This window comes from Corapipo altera, unplaced genomic scaffold (assembly GCF_003945725.1).
Source record: "Corapipo altera isolate COAL_440 unplaced genomic scaffold, ASM394572v1 255, whole genome shotgun sequence".
In the NCBI taxonomy this organism is placed as follows: Eukaryota; Metazoa; Chordata; class Aves; order Passeriformes; family Pipridae; genus Corapipo; species Corapipo altera.
The window spans coordinates 2,855,299-2,875,236 of NW_020884929.1; the positions used below are offsets into that span (position 1 = coordinate 2,855,299).

General features: G+C 42.4%; 3 protein-coding genes across 3 annotated transcripts in view; 2 read left to right on the forward strand and 1 right to left on the reverse strand.

Annotated features, from left to right (window-relative positions):
- Positions 1 to 6,357, forward strand: part of FGF2 (fibroblast growth factor 2) — a 21,277-nt gene extending 14,920 nt beyond the window's left edge. Inside the window, exons 2-3 of the mRNA XM_027658920.1 lie at positions 720 to 823; positions 6,141 to 6,357. Of these exons, the coding sequence (XP_027514721.1) occupies positions 720 to 823; positions 6,141 to 6,326 (290 nt within the window). The 3' untranslated portion in view covers positions 6,327 to 6,357. The remainder of the gene's footprint in view (positions 1 to 719; positions 824 to 6,140) is intronic.
- On the reverse strand, positions 4,951 to 19,912 carry NUDT6 (nudix hydrolase 6). The gene is made up of 5 exons (XM_027658919.1): positions 19,819 to 19,912; positions 17,977 to 18,180; positions 12,843 to 12,898; positions 9,839 to 9,893; positions 4,951 to 7,202 (listed from the first exon to the last, which is right to left on the reverse strand). The coding sequence occupies exons 1-5, from the start codon at positions 19,862 to 19,864 to the stop codon at positions 6,814 to 6,816; spliced, it is 750 nt and encodes a 249-aa protein (XP_027514720.1). The 5' UTR covers positions 19,865 to 19,912; the 3' UTR covers positions 4,951 to 6,813.
- SPATA5 (spermatogenesis associated 5) overlaps positions 19,356 to 19,938 on the forward strand; it is a 165,610-nt gene continuing 165,027 nt past the window's right edge. The window contains exon 1 of the mRNA XM_027658913.1: positions 19,356 to 19,570. Within this exon, the coding sequence (XP_027514714.1) occupies positions 19,438 to 19,570 (133 nt within the window). The 5' untranslated portion in view covers positions 19,356 to 19,437. The remainder of the gene's footprint in view (positions 19,571 to 19,938) is intronic.

Below are 19,938 nucleotides of genomic sequence, written 5' to 3' on the forward strand. Positions count from 1 at the left end.
ACTGCTGGGTTTGATTCATGGCTAGAAAAATCAGTTTATGTTTTGTGTCAGTAATTCACAGGCAGTAGCTAAATGCTATGTGATACGACCTTACAGGTTTTCGTTTCTTTAAAATCTTCAATTTCTTCAAAATAATTGTTTCAAATCATGTCCCTGATTTGTATAACACTGTTTCTTGGGCCTTTGCTGTCCTCATGTACTGCTGCAGTTCTGTCTGTCTGTTCTAACCACTTGTTGGATGTATGATGTAAACTAATACTTTTCTGTTGGGAACTGCCAGAACATTCAGGGAGCGATATGGTCCAGACTGGTCTCAGTCGTGGCTCTGCCCGTACAGAGCTGTCGCGTATTCAGTGTCCGGCGCCGTTCCGTGAACAGTAAGAAAATCACCATGAACATTTTCCACTTTCTGTGAGCAGCCGACTGTGCCATAAGTGGCCTTTCAGGGAATTTAAGGGGTATTTAAGTTGCCTCTGTGTAAAATGAAGATGGAATAACTCACTGTCCTTGTTTCCAATTTGACAGTAGCTGCTTACTTTGTAATAAGCGTTTTCTTTGATAAAAACGGCATCAAAAAGCTAGAGTTTCAAAGTTTTACTATTTTCTGAAGCTCAGGCTTTCTCTGGTTTTAGGTTTGAAGCAGAAGACAAGTCACTCTCAAGTGCTGAAATACCCCGATGGCTGTGAAAACTTCCTTTTGTCTTTTTTTTTGTTCACAGTCAAACTGCAGCTTCAAGCGGAAGAAAGAGGAGTGGTGTCAATCAAAGGTGTGATTGCAAATCGCTTCCTGGCCATGAAGGAGGATGGCAGATTGCTGGCCTTGGTAAGCACTGCTTTGTTCATGTTTCTGTCTGTATTTGTAGGTCCTGTCCTCGCTCTGTATGGAGCAACCTCCTCTCCTGCAGGATTTACTCAGCTTCTCTGTGTGTGATTTATCGGTGAGAAATGAGCTCTGCACAGCTTCAATTAGTTAAATTACAAACTAAGAAGAGTTGGGTATGTCTGTCCTACCTAGAAGCTGCAAAATTTAATGGGAATGGCTTGTCTGAGAGAGAAAAAAAAATCATGGTGATCATGTAGAGAAGGAAGTTATAAAAACAAATGAAGAATGAAATGTTTGCCTTCTTACCCCCAGGAGTAATTTTATCCTCTTTCACTTCCTTACACGTGTGATTTTAAAGACCTTTTAAAATAGAAAATAAAGCAAATTTTTATTTATTTTGTTTTACTTTCATGATGCTAATCTGTATAAATTGTTTTCTCATTTTCCTCTTTGTAGAGAATCAAGTTTTTTGGGGTTGTTTACTTCCTAACTAGAAAACTGGCAAGAAAATACATTTTTGAAAATGCGATGATAAAATTTTAAAAAGTTATATAAATGTAGGTAAATTAAACTACTCTCTAGTGAGACTAGTTTTAACTTAAACTCTTGTGCATTTTATTGGTATCAGCTGAATTTTTAACTGTGTTTTAAAGCCAGTATGTGTAGCAGGCTCTGAAAGTTAATAAGGACTCCCGGAGTTGGAATATAAATTTTGCTTTAAGAGCTGCAGTTACATTCATTTTGCTTAAATCTCTCATCCACAACCGTCAGTGCAGGCAAACCTGCAAAACTGGTGAAGCACCACTGCAGGACATTCATCCCATGGGAATTTCAGTTTGCAATAATCCCTGATACTTTGGTGTCTTGAACATTCAGCCTCGGTGCAAGTCGCCACCAGTGACTGGTGTTAGTAATGTGCATTCCTAACCCTGGCTGAACAGCAGCTGATGAAAGACCCATGCCAAGGGCTGCAGAAATTCCTTCTGATTTCCCTCCTGCCTCAGTGAAATGAGGCTGAAAGGAGTTTCACAGGAGCAGGGCTCCCCGGGGTGCTCCGCGGCACCACGTCTGTGGCTCCAGGAAGCCCGTTTTGTTCATGCCTGTGAGTACAGTTACAGGACCTGCTTCAAGTTACTTGGGTGTTGTGTGACAGCTTGGTTGAAGAAAATATGAGGAGCTGTCTCTCTGCTATTCTTGAGTTAAGGGTAATGGGGAATTTCCTGTGGTGCTGGTGTGGTGGCATTTGCCTTCCCATTCAGATCATCCTCTTTAAACCGAGCGACAGCGAATGGTCGACGTAGGGTGTTTAGTGCCATTTGTAAAATTATAAACACGAGGGGATTGTTGTATTTGGGATTTCTGCTGTTGCAATAGAGGGTTAGGTTGTAGAACATGCCTTCCTTGCAGCAATTTTAGCTGCTTAGTTCCTGTAAGGCAAAGTGCTTGGAAACTGTCAGTTGTTCACTCAGAATTACGCTCTCAAAATGTATAAAGCTGAGTGACTTTGTACTTCTCACTTGAGCTTATAAAACAGTTGTGTTAGTTTCTGGAAATGGGTATTACTTGCATTGTGTCTGCTGCGCACACTACTTCCTACAGCTCTTTTAATTTTATTTTGTTATTCATAGGTGAAAATTCTCTGCTCTTTTAAGATCTTGTTCTTCACCCAGCCTAATGAATGCTGCTGCAATTTCATGGTTGTTTTCTGTAGCACTGGCAAATGTTTTTTCCATGAGGATTTCTGTATTGTGACTTCCAACAGTCTGTGGCTGGTTGTGCCTCTACTGTTTTCTGCCTCTAAACACATTCATGAAACTGTTTCTAATTGCCAGTGTTTCTCGTTCAGTTTGAGCAAGGCTGTGTTTCAGCGAGAGCTCTGCAAAGAGCATACGCTGGAAACCTTTGTGGTGCAGTGATCTCGTCAGTGCACATGATGAAACACTGCTGAAACCTTTGGCTATTTCTTTTAAAATGTCATGGAACTTCAGTTTCTAAACACTTCATGTAGTTCTCTAATCCACCAGTCACTCAAGTACTATTCTGTCTTTTTTAATGTCTGCTTGCTTTACTTACTTGTCAATGTCCAGCATCCATTTATTTAGTGTCCTTGTTTTATAAATATATCAACATCTTCAGAAATACTTTTGCAAATTACTAGTTGGGCCTGCTTTTCGTCTTGCCAAATGTTTTTGTAATTATTTTGTGCAGACATGTCTTTAGAGTTTGTTCTGAGCTGGGTTTTGCAGAATGATTTATTGCACGGCCGGTGCATCGCTGCTCATCCTGGTGATCTGCGTGGGGGTGCAGTGCATCGTGTTCTTGTCTGGAAAGCTGCATGATGCTGATTTTAATGGAGCAGTTTCATGCTCTTCACTAACAGACTCAGTTGTGGGAGAGAACTAATCTTTACCAGTTGTGTCACGGGAGGAAACGGCTGGTTATTAATGCAGACAGTCAAGACCTCCCCTCGGAAAATGCTGTTTTAACTGAAAATATTTGCGCGGAAAAGTATCTATTCCATCAGATTTTTAATGGAAACACTGAAACGTTTCACTTTTGATACGGCTTATTTTCACTTTCCGGTTTCATTTAATTATAATAATAAAATATTTTCATTTTATGGAAAGAAATGTGATTATTTTGTTTAATGAAGGAATTTACCAAACCTCCTATGAAAGGAAGAATTGAACTTTTGACTAACTTATATTTCACGATAACTTGTTATTAAAGGGCATGACCTGTTCATTCTGTCTGTTGTGCTTACATGGTTTCACTTCAAAAACTCGACTTGAAGGGAAATTCTTGTTTTTTGATGTTGTAGATTAAAGTTGTGCTACAGGAATATTTGTGAGAATAACCTGCATTTCTGGGCCCTTTTGTAGATAGAAAAGGCTGAATATGATCATCACCTCTCTCAGGCTGTACTGGATCCACTGTGGTAGTGGATTAATAAACCCTCTGGCTTCAGTTTTGAGAATTAATAAACTTGAGGAATTTTAATTCCTAATCCAAGTCCAAAATGTCAGAGGTAGTTGCTGGCATGGTGTGACTCTAGGGCAGATGAGGTTTGCACTGAAAAATCAATCAGTGGGTGATGTCTGTGCAAATATGGGAAGAACCACCTTGTTGCAGGAAGCTGCTGCCCCTCTTTCAGGCAATTTATTTGCCCTGGGTGAATCGACTTGAGGATTTCAGGATTGCTAAAGCTGAAAATTCCTGGACTCAGGATTTTATTTAGTCAGGAGGGAGGGCTTGCTTTGGCAGCCGACAAAATACCGACTGTGGTGGCAGGGCAGGCACAGGGGGAACTTGCTCCCTGCCACTGCCCCAGGTGTTTTCCTTTCCTTTATCCTTCTCCTGAAGGGCTGCAGAGTTCAGGTGTTTCATGCTGTGCTGTGGAAGCTTTCTCTGCTGGATCAGTGCTCTGAATGCAGCCTAGACTTAAGTGTATTTGAAAAAACCACTGATATCCAGGGTTTTTCCAGGGGCTGAGGTTCTCAGTGTGGTGGCTGGCATCCCGCTCCTGCTGGACAGCAGTCCGGCTTCCGAAATGTCTCCTTTGGCAGACGTTAGGGAATACATAGTTTATGAAGCCTGAATTAGCATTTGTCATCTAAATGTTGGCTTTTATGTCAAAATGTTTACATTGGCAACACACTGTAGGCACCCACTGGTGTCACATATGCTTTGTGCAGAAAAAGACTTTTCTTTTTTCACACTTTTTTGATGGTGTCTCTGCCTGAATTTCCAGCTTGAGCAATTGTACTGAACTTTCCTATACTCTGCTTAAAGGTTTTGTTTTTAAATGCTTCTTTATACAGTTTCTGTGCCGTCCTCCCTTTCACACTTGGATCTATGGCTTGAGGTGATTAATGCATTTGTTCTCACATTGCTGGAACACAAAACTTTAAGTACAACTTATCTTGAGAGAGATTATTTAAAATAAAAATAACATGAAAATTGTGAATGGGATTTCTGTTATTTGAAATGTACAAGTATCAGTGAGTTATAGAAATGAAAAACTGCAGACAGATTTTCTCTTACAAGTTCTTTTTCTTAGAAGCAAAAATTCATATCTGAAAATGATTGGAGAAAATACCCTTCTATTTGAAGATGTGTTTGGAGACAGATCACTTTATTCCAGATTGCACTTGAAGGATTTAATTGTTTGTAGCTACAGAATCTTGGCATATATGAGGAGTTACCCTTCTCTTGTATGTTTTTGTGCCTTCTGTATGAAGGCTAATTGTTCCAAGCTCACTTTATATATTAATGAATATTAACAGAAGATGATAACAAAGGGTAGCCTGCTAATTTCAGGGATTGCCTCACATTCCGTGTCTGCTCCCCAGTATTTTACACGCTTGCTTTTTAATGATGAGCTTTTCTGCTCCTCTGGCATTCCCAAAAATTTTCAGGGGAAATGAATCTGACTGAACTGATGGACGGAGAGGTGGTGTTTATGAAAAGAAAATGCACCCTCCAAGTTCCTGGGGTGTTGAACTTCTGCCTTTTTTATATTTGAGAAAATAATTTCTCTTGCCTGAAGTGCCAGTTCTGCAGGTGGATTTACCACCGTGACAGCTGAGAGCCGTGTTAATTCCGTGTAGGTGGAGTTGGCTTTGAAGACTTCCTTCCAGAAGTAAAGTAATTCCATAGATGTACTTCTGAATACTGTGGCATGCCTGGTCCCTGTGTGGAATATACCTCTTTAATTTTTAACGTTATTTTTCAAGTTTTGAATTCTAAAAAAATCTTGAAAAGAGTGTTTTGGAATGCTATAAACACAGACTTGAATTAGCTTTAGGAAAAGTTAAACCTTGAAATTGGAAAAGAAGAGGCAAAGGCTGGAACTCTGCCACGCTATTTATCTAATGGATGAAATGCTGGGTTGAGGAAGGCAAGGGAAATACTGCCTTTTCTCTTACACCCTGCTTTTCTTTTTGGCTATAACCTATGATGAGATGGCAAAGCTGCTGAGCTTGGAAGTCACTGAATGCCAAGGGACAGGGTCCTTCATTTAAATGTTTGAATTTGTGATCAGAACAAAGAATTACACAGTGAAAACAAACTAGAACCTGCTTGGTCTGTGTTAAGACACCACAAATGAACCACAGTTAGACCCTCTTCTTCTTGTAGGTGTTTTTAACAATATTTTCAAAATGACTATCATTCTTCTGTCATGAAATGTTTCATATCCATTTCTTAAAGCCAGAGGTACTGCTAACTCACAATTTTGCTAAGTTAGGCCCATGAGTCTGAAGAATTGTTTTTGGATGCTATACTGATAATCTTTTTTTTTTCCCCCCCTTTTTAGAAATATGCAACAGAAGAATGTTTCTTCTTTGAGCGTTTGGAATCTAATAATTATAACACTTACCGATCACGGAAATACTCCGACTGGTACGTGGCACTGAAAAGAACTGGACAGTACAAACCTGGACCAAAAACTGGACCTGGACAGAAAGCTATCCTTTTTCTTCCCATGTCTGCCAAAAGCTGATTCCCATGGCGGATTCCGAGCACGTTTGCCACACTACACTAAAGACGTCGACTTTCCTACTCCTCCTCGAAGTAGCAAAATATAAGCAATTATTTGCTGATATTAACTACTTTTCCAGATACCAGTTTAAAACATGAATGTTTCATACTGTCTTTATATTGCTCTTTAAACCTATTGTGCCAGTGTGTGTGGAGGTAAAATTACTTGGAAAATATATTTTCAAGATCAATAACACATCTGTTTTCTTCTAGGTACCTATGCAGAGCTGTTTTATTTACATTACGCTTTCTTTATGGAGTAAAGGAAAACAAATCTGATGCACACTTGCAGCAATATTTACCTTTAAAAATAATTTATCTCTTAGCTTATTAGAGAATAATTACTTACTAATAATTACCTAAAAAGAAGTCCATGAATAAATTTAATGTGCAACACTGCAGTAATAATTCTAAATTATTAATCTAACGAAATGTGAAATGTATTGCTCTCATGTAATGTTTCTGTAGGACTCGGGCAGCTCCCTGTGGTACAGTTTGTAGAACAGACCTGTGTAGACAGCTGGGAACTCCCTCATGGTTATGTCGATCTTATCAAACCCTTCCCTGTACCCATACAGTAGGAGTTTGGCTACGTTGCTGGTGATGGGAGTAGAGTTTTTTGTCCTGACAAGCTCCTCGAGGTCCATCCACTCACACCTCAGGCACTCTTGCTGGCAGAAGCTGATGTTGAAGGAGGAGGGCTGCAGGCGACAGATGATGTACATGTCTGACTGCCCAAAGGCTCCGGGGTGTTGGTGCTGCTGCCTGATGCTTAGGATGGACTTGAACTCTGACTTGATGCCAGTCTCTTCAAAAACCTCTCGAACTGCTGTGTCTCCTGGGTGGAAAGAGCAACGCTTAGCATTCTTTAAACACTTGGGAAAGGCGGAAACCCTCTAACTCAAAGCGTTCTCTGTTCTGCTTCGTCAGGTTTTCAGGATGTAAGTCTGTTCTTCCAGCACAAGGATAAGCTAATTCTTTGGTCCCTGAACAAAACTAATTGCTAAGTGCCTTTCCTGTGTGTATCCTGCAGAATTACCCCTTTTGATAATACTGTGCAGGGGGTGGTTTGACATGGACACTCTGATGGCTGCTGACTCTGCTGAACTCTTAATCCAAGGCAGCATTCCACCCTCCTTGCAGTTCTTTGTATCCCCATCCCTCTCCTTGCTTCTATCCGAGCTGTTGTGTTACCTGCTTCTTTTAGTTCACTTTCAATAAGAAATGAGTGTGCTGGCTTGCTTCCAAAAGCAAAATACATCTTAAAAGACCTGTAGAGATTTGCCATCCTATGGAAGCTTTCATCTTGGCATGTCAGAGGGGAACAGAACAGGCATTTGAGGGGTAGTTTCAAATATTGGAAATAATCTGGACATACAGTGGCTAACAATAGATAACCAAAATGATTAATCCTGCATTGGCCAAATTACTGTACATTAATAGCCCTGGTTTGCACATATTTCTGCCTCAGCTCATCTTCTATCTTGCCGTGGAATGACCTGTGTGAAGTTTCCCACATGGGGAAGGACACTCATGTACCATTACTGACCCTTGCAGAGATTGCATTTTATGTTGCCCAGAGAGGCCTCTGTGGTCCCCTGGTTTAAAACAGTGGTTGCAAAGCAAAACTCCCTGTGTTTTGTTATTGGGAAGGGGGCTGTATTACACAGAAGTGAAGAACTGAGATAATGAGAAAGGTTGAAGCAGGCTACAGTTAAGGAAATTGTGATAATTAGGGATTTCATTTGAGCATTGAGCTCTGCTTTTAGATAAAGTGCCTTTTTCTGTTTCCCTTTTATTTAAATGTGTATATATATATATAAATATCTACTGACAGTTAAACCAGAAGAAACACTAGGGCTTGAGTTTCAGAAATACTCAAATACAAAAATGTGTGCACTTTGCTTAATTCATTATGAAACTATTGGTATTACTTGCACGAGTCAGTTTGTACTCATTTTAGTAGATAGCCATGTATTTTGTCACTTCATATAATCACGGGATCTTCAAGCCTTGTAATTGCAATTTTTAATTATAATTTAAAATGTAGTCTCTTGAATGAGTTTATAAGGTATGAGTATGTAAGGATTAAAAAAAAAGGAAAATTAAGCTCTATTATATTTTATGCTTCACTAATTTATATCTTCTTGTAATATAAGATGTGATGCAGAGAATCGTAACTTTTATTATTATGTAGTTTAGAAGTGGCAGGAGGGGAGCTGTGGGAGACTTGTTTTCTCCTGGGTGTTTTCCAATACTTACATCCAGGTTCCAGCCATAATCTCACCTGTTTTTGAGGGGTGGCCTCTGGCTTACTCAGTAGCACTATCCCTCTGGGGAATCCCACTGGAATGCCAGTGCTGGCACAAAAATCCTGCTGGTATCTCCTGGCCTAGAGCCTTTGGCACTAGAAGTCGGAAGAAGCCTGGCTAGACAACAACCACAGCGTTTGGGATTCTTCTGAAAACATGGATCCATTTCACTGTTACATGTATTTGCATTGTCCAGCAAATAGTTTTGATTTCCATCACTGGGTTTGACAAAAAGACTGAAAATGAGATTCAGGAGTTGTGAAACTAAATTCAGTCATATCCCAATAACTAGAAACTTTCTCCATGTGTTGAAATAATGAACTGGAACACAAGCCCTGCAAATGTTGTAGGGAGACTGCTAAAATAGTAGGTATTTCTAAGGTATGGAACAGTCAGGAAACCTGGGCTCAATGCCCAGTTTAAAAAATAACCAGTCTATGGATCATAATTTTAAGGGGTGAGAAACAAAGGAGAAAAAAAGCCAAATTTTCTCTCTCTTCATAAACACCCTTGTTCATTCACCACTGAACAGAACTGTACCAGTGCTTGTCATCACCTGTGCTACGCTGGGCAGAAATGAGAGGTTTCCTCAAATCAGCATTATTTCTTAATACAGAAGAGCTTTATGTCCCTGGTTGAGTAGGTGCCCACAGGACCGAGCTGCTGCGCTTAATGCTGCCCTGTGCCAAGAGCTCTTAGTCCAAACAAATAATGAGGGTGGGAGGAAGCAAAAGTTGTATTTAATTCTGGTTTGCATGTACAAATGGAGAGCTGGAAATTTTTGCTCAGTGCATCACTGAGGTCACTGCCCTGGATTTCAGTGTGAGCCGAGAGCTCCCTGTTTCAGTTTTATTTAGTTTATATACTGACTACCTTAATCCTCTGCACTTCTGGCTCATATTACAGCATATCCAACAAGCCCACAAAAAGTCAGCTGACTTCAAGCACTCACTTAAGAGAAATTGTGGAAAAGAGTAAATGTTATAAATACAAAACTTCTTTGCCCTAATTACCATTAAGGTCACAGGATCATGTCACTTCATCTGCTCACCATTAATTCAAAGAAACAAATTCAAAGGAGTGGTGTGAGTCATGCTGTATTTCAGTAGTGTTAATGTCTTTGTAACTCTGTTGACATCTGACCTGTCTTCCTAGGACTTACCAATGTCTTCTCCTGGATTAGACAGACCTCCTGGAAATTTCCATGCATTTATAGTCTGTATTGGAGGAGAAAACATTAATGAAGGATACAGCCTGTGTTGTACTCTCAAATATGAAGGAGATAATTAATATGTGACTTGTTTTCTTGAAGTTGCAGTAGTATTGTTATGACTCCTACAAACAGCAGGAAGTAGGAACTTATTCATTCCTGCTAAGGTGATGATCAGAGACAGCTACAGTCTGTATGAACTATTGGAACAAAACACCTACTGACTGAAAATACAAACTGTCTAACGGTCAGTAGACAACGTTGCTGCTAGATAGAGTAGTTGAGTATTAAAGAAAAGCTGCTATAGACAATATAATCTTATATTTAATCACTAATGTATTCCCCTTCCATGGTTTTGGCTTTTAAAAAATGTATATATATTTAATCCTACCAACAGGTATTATGATTGTAGTACTGTTCTATATTGCACTGGCTTTAAGATGACTCTGTGTGTCTGTAATAATCATTTAGTGTAACTTGTCATTTTCATGGAATACAAAAACCGAGGGCTTTTGTGTGATTTATATATAGAAACATTTATTGAATTGCAATAAAGTTCAGTATTAGAACGTGGAGACTTGGTGTTGTTACTTATACTGCTAAAGGAGTCCAAGTCCCTGCACCTCTTGCAAATGCATAAAGATTTGTAGGCTTCAGTTCTCTGTATTTTTTATTTCTTTCCTTATTAAAAGTTTATGTAGGAAGAAGTTACCCTTCACCTAGAAATTAATGCAGTAAAAAAGCACACTGGCCAAAAAAAAAATCTTTTTTGTCCATGCAGCATAGAGGGGGAAGCTCTCTGCTTTCCAGTGATTTGAAACCCCAACAGCTACACTGGAAAATGTTTTTTTTTCCTGGGCATTCTTAAAGGGCTTGGATAGGACTTTGAAGTAATAGATTAAAAATAGTGCAGACGGAAAATACGTATATTTGTCTGCTGGCTTCCAGATTTGCTTTTGGTTCCTGGAAATCTTTGTGTGCTGCGGAATTGTCCTTTCACGACTAAACCTAAACAGCTCTTAAAATTCTGCCAGCTGCTTAATTATTTTTTAAGCTTTCAGAACATCCTTTATTTTAAAAGACACCATTTCGGGGAAACTTCATTTTATGGGAAAAGAGAAGGGAAAGAAGTGGTGGAACCGACAGTGGGAAACAACTGTCTGAGCTATTTGATTGCACTGAGATATTTGCTCACTGCACAAGGAATGTATGTTCATACACTTCAGCATTTAGACTTAATTTTACCCAGTCAGTAAAGAGCTGGAAAGAGGAGAGTCAGAAACAATCACTTTTTTCCTTTCACCTTCCTCACTTGCTGCACTGTCAGCTTTGTTCTGGAAAGGGGAGCTGAAATAGTTGACCTGGCATATCCCACTTTTCAGAATGAGCTGAGGGAACGGGGAAGAGCAGTGCCAGACTGGTCCTCTTGTGTTTTGGGGCCAGAGGTAAAAGAGGTAACGCCTGGTGAGTACGGAATTGAACCCAGTACCCAAATTAGAGCATCTGATGTCACTGTAGAATGGGTAGAGACACCTGCACTGAAAATGCCTGTGGGGGAGCTTTAACAAAACCACACATGTAGAAGTTAAGCCTCACACCTCCTGGGCTTAAGAAACTACTATTTCCTTCTAAATACGCAGATATTCTTTGAGACCTGTTTAAGATACTTACTACACGGTAAGCATGCAGTTTTATATTTCTGTGTGTAAGAAGGATAAATAAAGGTCATGTTTCTAAAGTTTACAATGTGCTGTCCTGTTCCTAGACACTCTCTAGAACTGGAACCACTTCTGGAGCCTACAGCATGTGAGGTAGGTTCATGCTTTAACTGGTAGTTTCTCGATGTAAGCCTGAAGGTCCTGCTATAGAAAAGTCCTTGATGTTTTTATCTATTATAAGTAAAAATAAAAAAATAAAAATCTTTAATTGCAGGAAAGGAGTTCAGAGGAAGAGAAACACCTTTGTCTTTTGTGTTAGAAATTCAACATGTTGTATAATTGAACCTGCCCATGAAAGCACCCTTTCATTGAAGTTCATTAACCGTGTTGTAGTTACTAATGAACTGATGTTTTGGTCCTGGGAAGAAATGTCCTAGTAGCTATTTCAGGAAAGACAGAAAAATGCAGCCCTTGAGATTCTGACATAGTTTTAACTATATAAAATGAAAGTGTATTTCAGTCCACCTAGGTTTGATTGTTTCATGTTAAAACTGCAGTTAATCTCACTGCACTAGAGACACTTTGCAAATGAAACCAGAATGCTTTTCTGTGGAATAGCACCACACGCAGCACAGGCAACTGCCATTGAGCCAGTGAGCTTTCTGCAGCTGCTGGATTAAAAGCCTAGGTTAGCCTGATGGGGGCTGGAAGACATTCCCAGTGATGGATGTTTGGTGACCTCAAGCCACATCACACGACCCACCATCCCCACACTAATGCTCTGGTTTGGCATTCCCCGTTTGTGAGGAATTAGGGATCTTTACACTTGCTGTACTAAGGTGCTCTCCAGGTCATGGCCAACCATGGCATGGCTTATTTAAAGCCACAGACGTGCCTGGAATTTTTGAAACCAAACAAAATGGGCAACCTCCTCACAAAATCTGTTTTGAGCCGTGGGGGTTTTCCAGAGGTCTGCATGGATCCAAACACATGATTAGGGACTCTTGAGTCAGTTACAGAAGAAAAACTCAAAGCAAGAAGGATACTTAGCAGTGCTGAGTCAATCATCTGTTATAATTAACAATAAAGGCCTTGATTTTCAAAGCGCTTTTTTATTCCCTTAAAATGGAATACAGCAATCTGTTGATAGATGTGTTCCAAGACACTCATAAAAGGAAGTAACTTTAAACTATCACAATTCTGGACTGGTATAAAAATAAACATATATTTTGTTTTATACTACAGAGCAAGATTATCTAAATTAACTTCTCTATTTTATAATCCTGTAACAAACTTACCTTATTTCTGTCTTGTACAACCAGCACCTTTCCAGTGCTTTCATCTAGAACAGCACCTAGTAGAGAAGATTGAAAAAAATGTAATGCTGGACAACTATGTCCAATCTTAACAACCAAAATCTAACATGTTTTGATAAAGCATAGCAAACCCCTAATGATACCATTTACAGTTGGCAAGGTTTGTTTAAATGAATCAAGAAGTGGTTTGTTGGTGGACAACTGATACACAATAAAATATCACAAAAAGGTTAAGTATCCTGTATAAAAATTCAGAGTTAGCACAGTACCAAGACAAATAATTGCAACATTTAAGTTCCAGATTAGACAAGAAATGAAAAGAAAAACTTGCTTGTGTTAATATCAGAACTAAAGAATGCAAGATCAAGAGGTCACCCAAACAATCTAGCAAAGCTGCAGCAGAGAAGTGCCTATAATCTTGCTCAAGGAACACAAAATTTTCCAGTGACTCTGGCCGAGAAGCCAGGGGTAAGAATTTTTCTCCAGTGAAATTCATGACAGAACTCCCACCTGCTGTAGCGAAGATCTGAGTGTTTTCTGCTTAATGACACACGAGGTTTACTACTCAGGGGGCTCACGGTGCTGATAATGTTCAGCTGGGTGACTATCTATGATCTCATGACAGGAACTCGCAATAATCTGAGTCAACTTGTTAACCAAAAAGTGTTGCTTCCAAGTGGAAAAGTGACACTTCTACTTGTTAAAAAAAAAAAAACAACTCAGGATGTCTGACTGAAAAGTGCAGCTTTTCCTTATGTCCTCATGCTCAGCCCATGACTTTCTCCTGCAGATTACAAGTTTTCCTACTTTCTAAAACCCAAGTGCTTTCATGTTTAATCATCATGTCACACTCACTGGTCCTATTTAAAAACGTCCTTCCTTTAAAACAGGCATTTTTCTCAGATTTTTAAAGAGTCCTGTGGTGAGCAGAACGAGTACTGTGGTGCAGCTTACCAGGTTCTTTTCCACATCAGTCATGCATGGGTTTCAAATTAGTAGTTAACTATAAAAAAATGCTTCTGTCATTTTACAGCAGGAGGAAGACTATACAGGCAAATTTGTGATATATGCATTTAAAATGCTTTGGGGAAATATTTCCACAGAAGGGAATTATTAAAGAATGAGTGTCCAGCTCACAACACCCTCTGTTTTTTTAATAATACATGGCAGACTTCTGTGTAGGAGGAACATTTAAAGGATGAAATACCAGTCTTCCTTCAAGATATGCCAAAGGACGTGTTTTGGGAGGGTAGTCACATATCTGCCTCCCCCTGGCTTGTGACAGTATGATTTCATTCCTCCAGTAAATATTTAGCAGTGTCCAGGTTCAAGTACTCTGCTGATTAAAGAGGGAACAAAAGGAAAACAGGAGTAACTTTGATGCACGCTGTGATTACTGGGATTGTTTTCTAGTAAAGCCATTGTTCAGCCAAATGGTTTGCTGAGACGAGGGAGAACTGCTGCAGGCAGGAAACTGCAGCTTGAATCAAACAGAAAGTATGTGTTCTCTGTTTCTATTCCCATGAAATGTCATTTTTGGCAGTGAAATTGTCACTAAGATGATCAGAATCTCTGCTAGAGGATACCTAAAACCTAAGCAAAAAGAAAGGAAGAACACTAACAGGATTTGCTGTCTGGTCTCGTGTTCCCAAGAGTAGCTGAGAAGGCCCTGAGCTGCACCTGGTTGTTATCAGTGGGATCAGAGCTTGACTGCAGGCCCTGAACTGCAGTTTTAAAAACTCTCCCCCTTGCTACAAATGTGGTACCTGGAGCTTTAAATCATCCAACACCAGGACTTTCTGGAAAGGTTTATACTTATAACCCAGCCAAGTACTCAGTATTACAACACTGCTTTGTTTTGAATGTTCTCTTTTGGGAAAGCATTAAAAAAATAAAATCCCTTAGACAACTCCAGGTAATGAGCAATGGAGGGGAAAAATATCTTCATCCTACCTGTTTTATTTATGACTGATATAAACACGTATGCAAAGATGTTCAGTGTTGAAAAGCACTTGTTGACCACAGGAGTGCATGCACAACTGCTGGTATTGTAAACAGCAGCAGACAAGAGAAGGTATTTGAAAAACAACTTGGGAACTACTCTTAAATCACTTTTGATTCCTTGGGCCATCATAACCTTCCTGTGCAGTTTCACATTAATGCAGCTGCTCATTTTACCCATTTCCTTAAGTAACAGGACTAGCTAAGGCTGATAATCCTCAGTGTGTGTAGACTCCAAGGATTTTAATTCAATAAGTAGATTAAGGTAGGTAGCAATGAAAATAACAGCTGTGTTGTAAGGCTTACACTACATGTGAGAGAGAAGAGAATAAATGACTTTTACTTTTCTTCCTCTCCTTTCACTTTCCTTCCTCAACTTGTCTGCCTGTGCCATTGTTTCGTGGCATGTTTACAAACACGTCCCTTTCTGGGGGGCAGACCAATTCCTCCCAGGAGGTGCAGAATGTTGGAAATGCTTCTGCAAAACATGTTAATCACTTCATACACCAGAGACTTTCCTGTATCTTTGCACATGTGGAAAATCCTGCCGCCTACAAACGGATGCAGCGAGTGAGCTGGGAGACACATCACATGTTCCACTATTTCTAAACAATAATGGCCAAGCCCAATGAGTAACATTTGCTACTCTCTGCTTGTGAACTCTCATCCAGTCTGGTCAAGTATGACCTGACCTCGCTTATTCACACCTTTGTCATCACTTGGCTGGACCATCCCGAGGCACAAGCCCTGGCTGCGCAGCATTCCCTGCGTGGGAAACTCCAGACAGCAGGAAAACCAGCTGCTGGTCTACTTGGCAATGAGACCTGCTACCTGCTGCCTGCTCCCTGTGCTGGTTTCCCTCTGGCCAGCCAACCACTCTCCATGTCTCTGCTTTTCATTTCCAGGATGCTCAAAGGACTGAGTCCTGTATTTCACTGACTGGCCACAGCTCTGAGATGGAGATTCTCATCAGAAAATTGCTTTCTTTTACTGCAGACACTTTTTAAAATACTTTTTTTGTCGTTCAGGAAATAAAAATGCCTGGGGTTTGACACCCACAAAATATAAAAGAGCATATTTACATAATTTAATATTTGAATAAAATTAATTAAAAATAGAATGAAGCACTTCCACTACCCAAGCTCTCCGTCCTAAAGTAGAAAGCTAATGGAATAAACATATTCCAGGTGGTAGCCACACTGCTCGGTGTATTCTTGGGATGTGTTCCATCTCCACTGACAGCGAGTGGAATAGAGGAAAGAAAAAACACATAGCAATCATTATTTCACAGAGAAATCTGCTTGTCTATCTGCCCAAAATGCCTTCCTTATCTCCTTACCTCTTTTAAAAAAACTCCCAATAATGAGTAAAAATGCACAGCTTTGAAAAGTGATAGCAAAGAATACAGACATTTTATGTTGTGCAGTTTTTAAATCTGTGCAATAAGTTATGAAATCCATCTACCTGCACTTGTGAAACTTTTCCTTTCCTCAAAGCTTTTTCCTACTTGCAGAGTGCCAAGTGTTTCAAAGTGGAACTGCAAATTATGCTCTGAAAGTGCATTTTCTGTATTTTCAAATGTTTATTTGAGAGTCTCTCAAGAGTTATGATTTCTCTTACACGAAGTCCTTCCCGACACCCACCGGGGTCACAACACATCTTTTACATGATTTTCTTCCAAACGACATTTTCAGCTGTGCAGGTCTTACTTCAGAAAAAAACCCTCTCAATTAGTCTCGTTTCCTCAAGCACTCGAGTTACAACCACAAGGAGTAACGCGGAGCTTCTGCTGAGGGAATGCGCTATCCTGCTCCAGTTTAATGCCACATATTTTAATGGTGAGGTTTCCATACCTCAGGAAAACATGCTCCAACATGTCCATTGACAAAATCCAAGGCCGCCTTCGGCTTCCACCCTGCCCTCTGCTGGCCGTGGGACGGAAGGCTCCCACTGCCGATGGCAGTAGCACTGTTTTGTAATTCAAGGCGTTTTCCCCGAAACTTATTTTCACCTGACCTGCTGCTACACCGAACAATCCATCTTTTGTGAGTTCTTCCTAACTAGGCTTGTCAAATTGCTATTTATGGGTCTTAACACTACTTGGTGAAGAAACAACGTCCCACACAGTCCCTGCAAGGCAAGGACAAACAAGTCAGGGTTGTAATTGGAGAGATTTGCTCTCCCTATCCCATAATTTCTGTGTTAAAGTAACCTTTACACGAGGGGTCCAAACAAACCTCCAAATAACAGATTACTGAGAGATGGGATAGGCAGTGGAACTCTGCAGAGACAGTGCTAAGACATTCGAATTTGGTGAAGCTAAGTTTTTTTGGTTCATCATTAGTTCCTTGTACTGTGCTACACAAAGAAAACAAACAAAAAAAAAAAAGGGGAACCATCTTATCTAGTTCCTTGCAAATGTTCTCAGTTATGGAACAACTTCTTTCCAAATGTGATTGTGGGAGTTCTAGTTGGTAAAGACTATGGTGTCCAGATGTTTGCTTGTAAAATATATTTGTTTGGAATACAGACTTCTCGGCACAGAGCAGCTTTTAGACCACTGTAATTTCAGCTAATAGTTGTTTTAGCTTCTGAACAATCCCTGTTAGGTCAAGTTGTCCCCATTTACAGACCTTAATGTGAGCACAGGTTAAGCAGGTTCATATATTAAGCATCTACAGCAAGGACAGCGAGCAGAGAAATGCCTTTTTATTTCTCTATGATTGTGGTTACTTCTTCATTTTAAAACGCTGCTTGAAATCTTTACTCTCACTTACCTGCAAGGTGAAAAGACAACACCTTTCTCAGAATGGTGTTTAAAAGCAATATTCATGAGCTCCCATTCTACAGCTTCAGGACCACATTTTCTTCTCCTTGAGCTGTTCACAATTTTCTCCAACTGGAATTGTTTTGAGAAACCCCTGTCTGGCTGTTTTTAGCCACATATGCTGTTGTACAGGCACATTCATGAATGACACACTTCCCTTTGTAAAGTCACCCCAACAGTAGTTGGCAGCTGTTTTCCATGTGCTGGTCGTCCAGAGGAACAGCCCATTTCCTACTGGTCCTAAGGGCTTGTTCAAGTCTTTTTGTGGGTATCACTCCTGTAACTCACCTGCAACACCCACCTGGTGGGTGGCAAACCCTGGCAGCCTGCTGGGCCCCTCTCCCAGCCACAGCGTCAGGGTGGATGAGCCCTGCTCGGCGTGGTGGAAAGCAAAGCCTTGGGAAGCAGCTGTTGCCACAAGCCCGCTCTGGAGGATGGGGACACGGAGCCAGATGGCAATGCGACCTTCCTGCCGCCACTGAGCCACGGACTCTGCAAGAGAGGGAAGTGAGGAGGGTCAGGGCCACAGCCACCACTCAGAGACAGCCTCACCTTGCCCTTGATCTGTGTGGTTTTAAACCTTATTGCGCACAACAACCGGGGTTATCGACCAAAGATCTGTATTTTCACCTCGTTTACAGGGTCGAACTATTGTTGGTGTGAGGAAGGTGCCAGCAACGACACGGGCTGCCAGCTTGACATTTCATGTGGTACAACTTGGTGTTCATACGTGAAATAATGGCTTTTCTGTCAGGGTCTGCTGTAAGGCACAGGGGAATCTACTCATGTGGAGTACTGTGTCCAGTCCTGCGCTCCTCAGCACAAGAAAGAGAAAGAGCTACTGGAGAGGGTCCAGTGAGGGGCAACAAAGGGGATTAGGGGTCTGGAGCATCTCTCTTACGAGGAGAGACTATGGGAGCTGGGCCTGTTTAGACCGGAGAAAAGACCATGGAGAGGGGATTTTATTAATGTATATAAATATCCCAAAGGTGGGTGCCAAGAGCAGGGTGCCAGACTCTTTTCAGTTTCACCAGAGCACGGTGTCAGACTCCTTGCAGTTTCTTGCCCAGCGACGGGAGAAGGAGCAGCAGCCATAAACTAAAACACACGAAGTTCCACCTCAACACGAGGAAGAACTTCCTTTACGCTGAGGGTGGCAGAGCACTGGAACAGGCTGCCCAGGGAGGTCATGGAGTCTCCCTCCCTGGAGACATTCCAAACCCACACGGACGCGTTCCTGTGTCACCTGCCCCAGGTGACCCTGCCTCGGCAGGAGTGGTTGTACTGGATGATCTCCAGAGGTCCCTTCCAACCCCGACAATTCCCTGGCTCTGTGAGCGCCCTCCGCTCCCTCCAGCCAGCGTTCCCCGCCGCACGGCCGCGGCTGTGTGTCCGTGAGGGGAAGGCGGCGGCTGAGGGGAGCTGCTCCCCGGGACCCCGCCGGCCCCTCACACAGCGCCCCCCGCCCGCCCCGCTGCCCCAGGAGCCCCGCCCGGCACTTGCCCCGCAGCCACCGCCCGAAGGCGGCGCGTTCCACCCGCGGGGGCTGGCGCAGCTCGCCCAGGTCCACGCTCACCCCCCCGAACTTGTCCGGCCGCTCCCGCAGCCCCGCCAGGGCCGCCCAGCCCCTCGCCCTCCGCAGCGCCCGCCACAGCCGCGCCATGTCACCAAGAGGGGCAGGGGCCGCGGAGCCTCCGCCCCCGGGGCGGTGCCGGCCTCTGCTCCGGAACCACTCGGCAGTGGGGCAGCATGTCTGCCTCCTCTTCCAAAAGGAAGAGCAAGGGGCGCCTGGCCGCGGGTGGTGGTTCCCCGCGGGATGCTCCCCTCGGAGCTGCTGAGGGCGGGCCGCTGGCGCTGCGGGTCGCCGACGCCGTGGAGGCAGGTACGGGGGTGCGGGCGGCGGGGACGGGCTGCTCGGGGACGGGCTTCCCCAACCCCGGCGTTCCCAGCCCCGGCTGCCCCAGCCCGGCGCGCTGAGGGCGCCTCGTTTGAAATTGAGTCCCTGCCGAGCCGCGCTCGCGAAGGCGGGACCGGGGGGGGGTTCTCTCGGCCAAAGTCGGCTGGGCCCCCGTGAAATCTGCTGTTTATTCCCGTGGAGCGGGAGCTGGATCGGGGTGGAAGGTGCGGTACCGAGCAGCAGCGTGTGACCGCGGTGTTTTCCCAGCCCCGCCGGCATCCCCGCCCCGCGGTTCCCCCTCAGGGACGTCCCTGCGCTCCCCTCAGGGCGGGCGCCGTGAGGGCTGGGCGGGG

Bases quoted from the DNA above. Each gene is read 5' to 3' on its own strand.
- NUDT6 (XM_027658919.1), bottom strand. From the start codon at position 19,864: ATGCCGGCGGGGCTGGGAAAACACCGCGGTCACACGCTGCTGCTCG. The intron at 18,181-19,818 runs GTACCGCACCTT...CCTCTCTTGCAG, and splicing joins CGGTCACACGCTGCTGCTCG to AGTCCGTGGCTCAGTGGCGG. The intron at 7,203-9,838 runs GTAAGTCCTAGG...CTTTCCACCCAG, and splicing joins TAATCCAGGAGAAGACATTG to GAGACACAGCAGTTCGAGAG.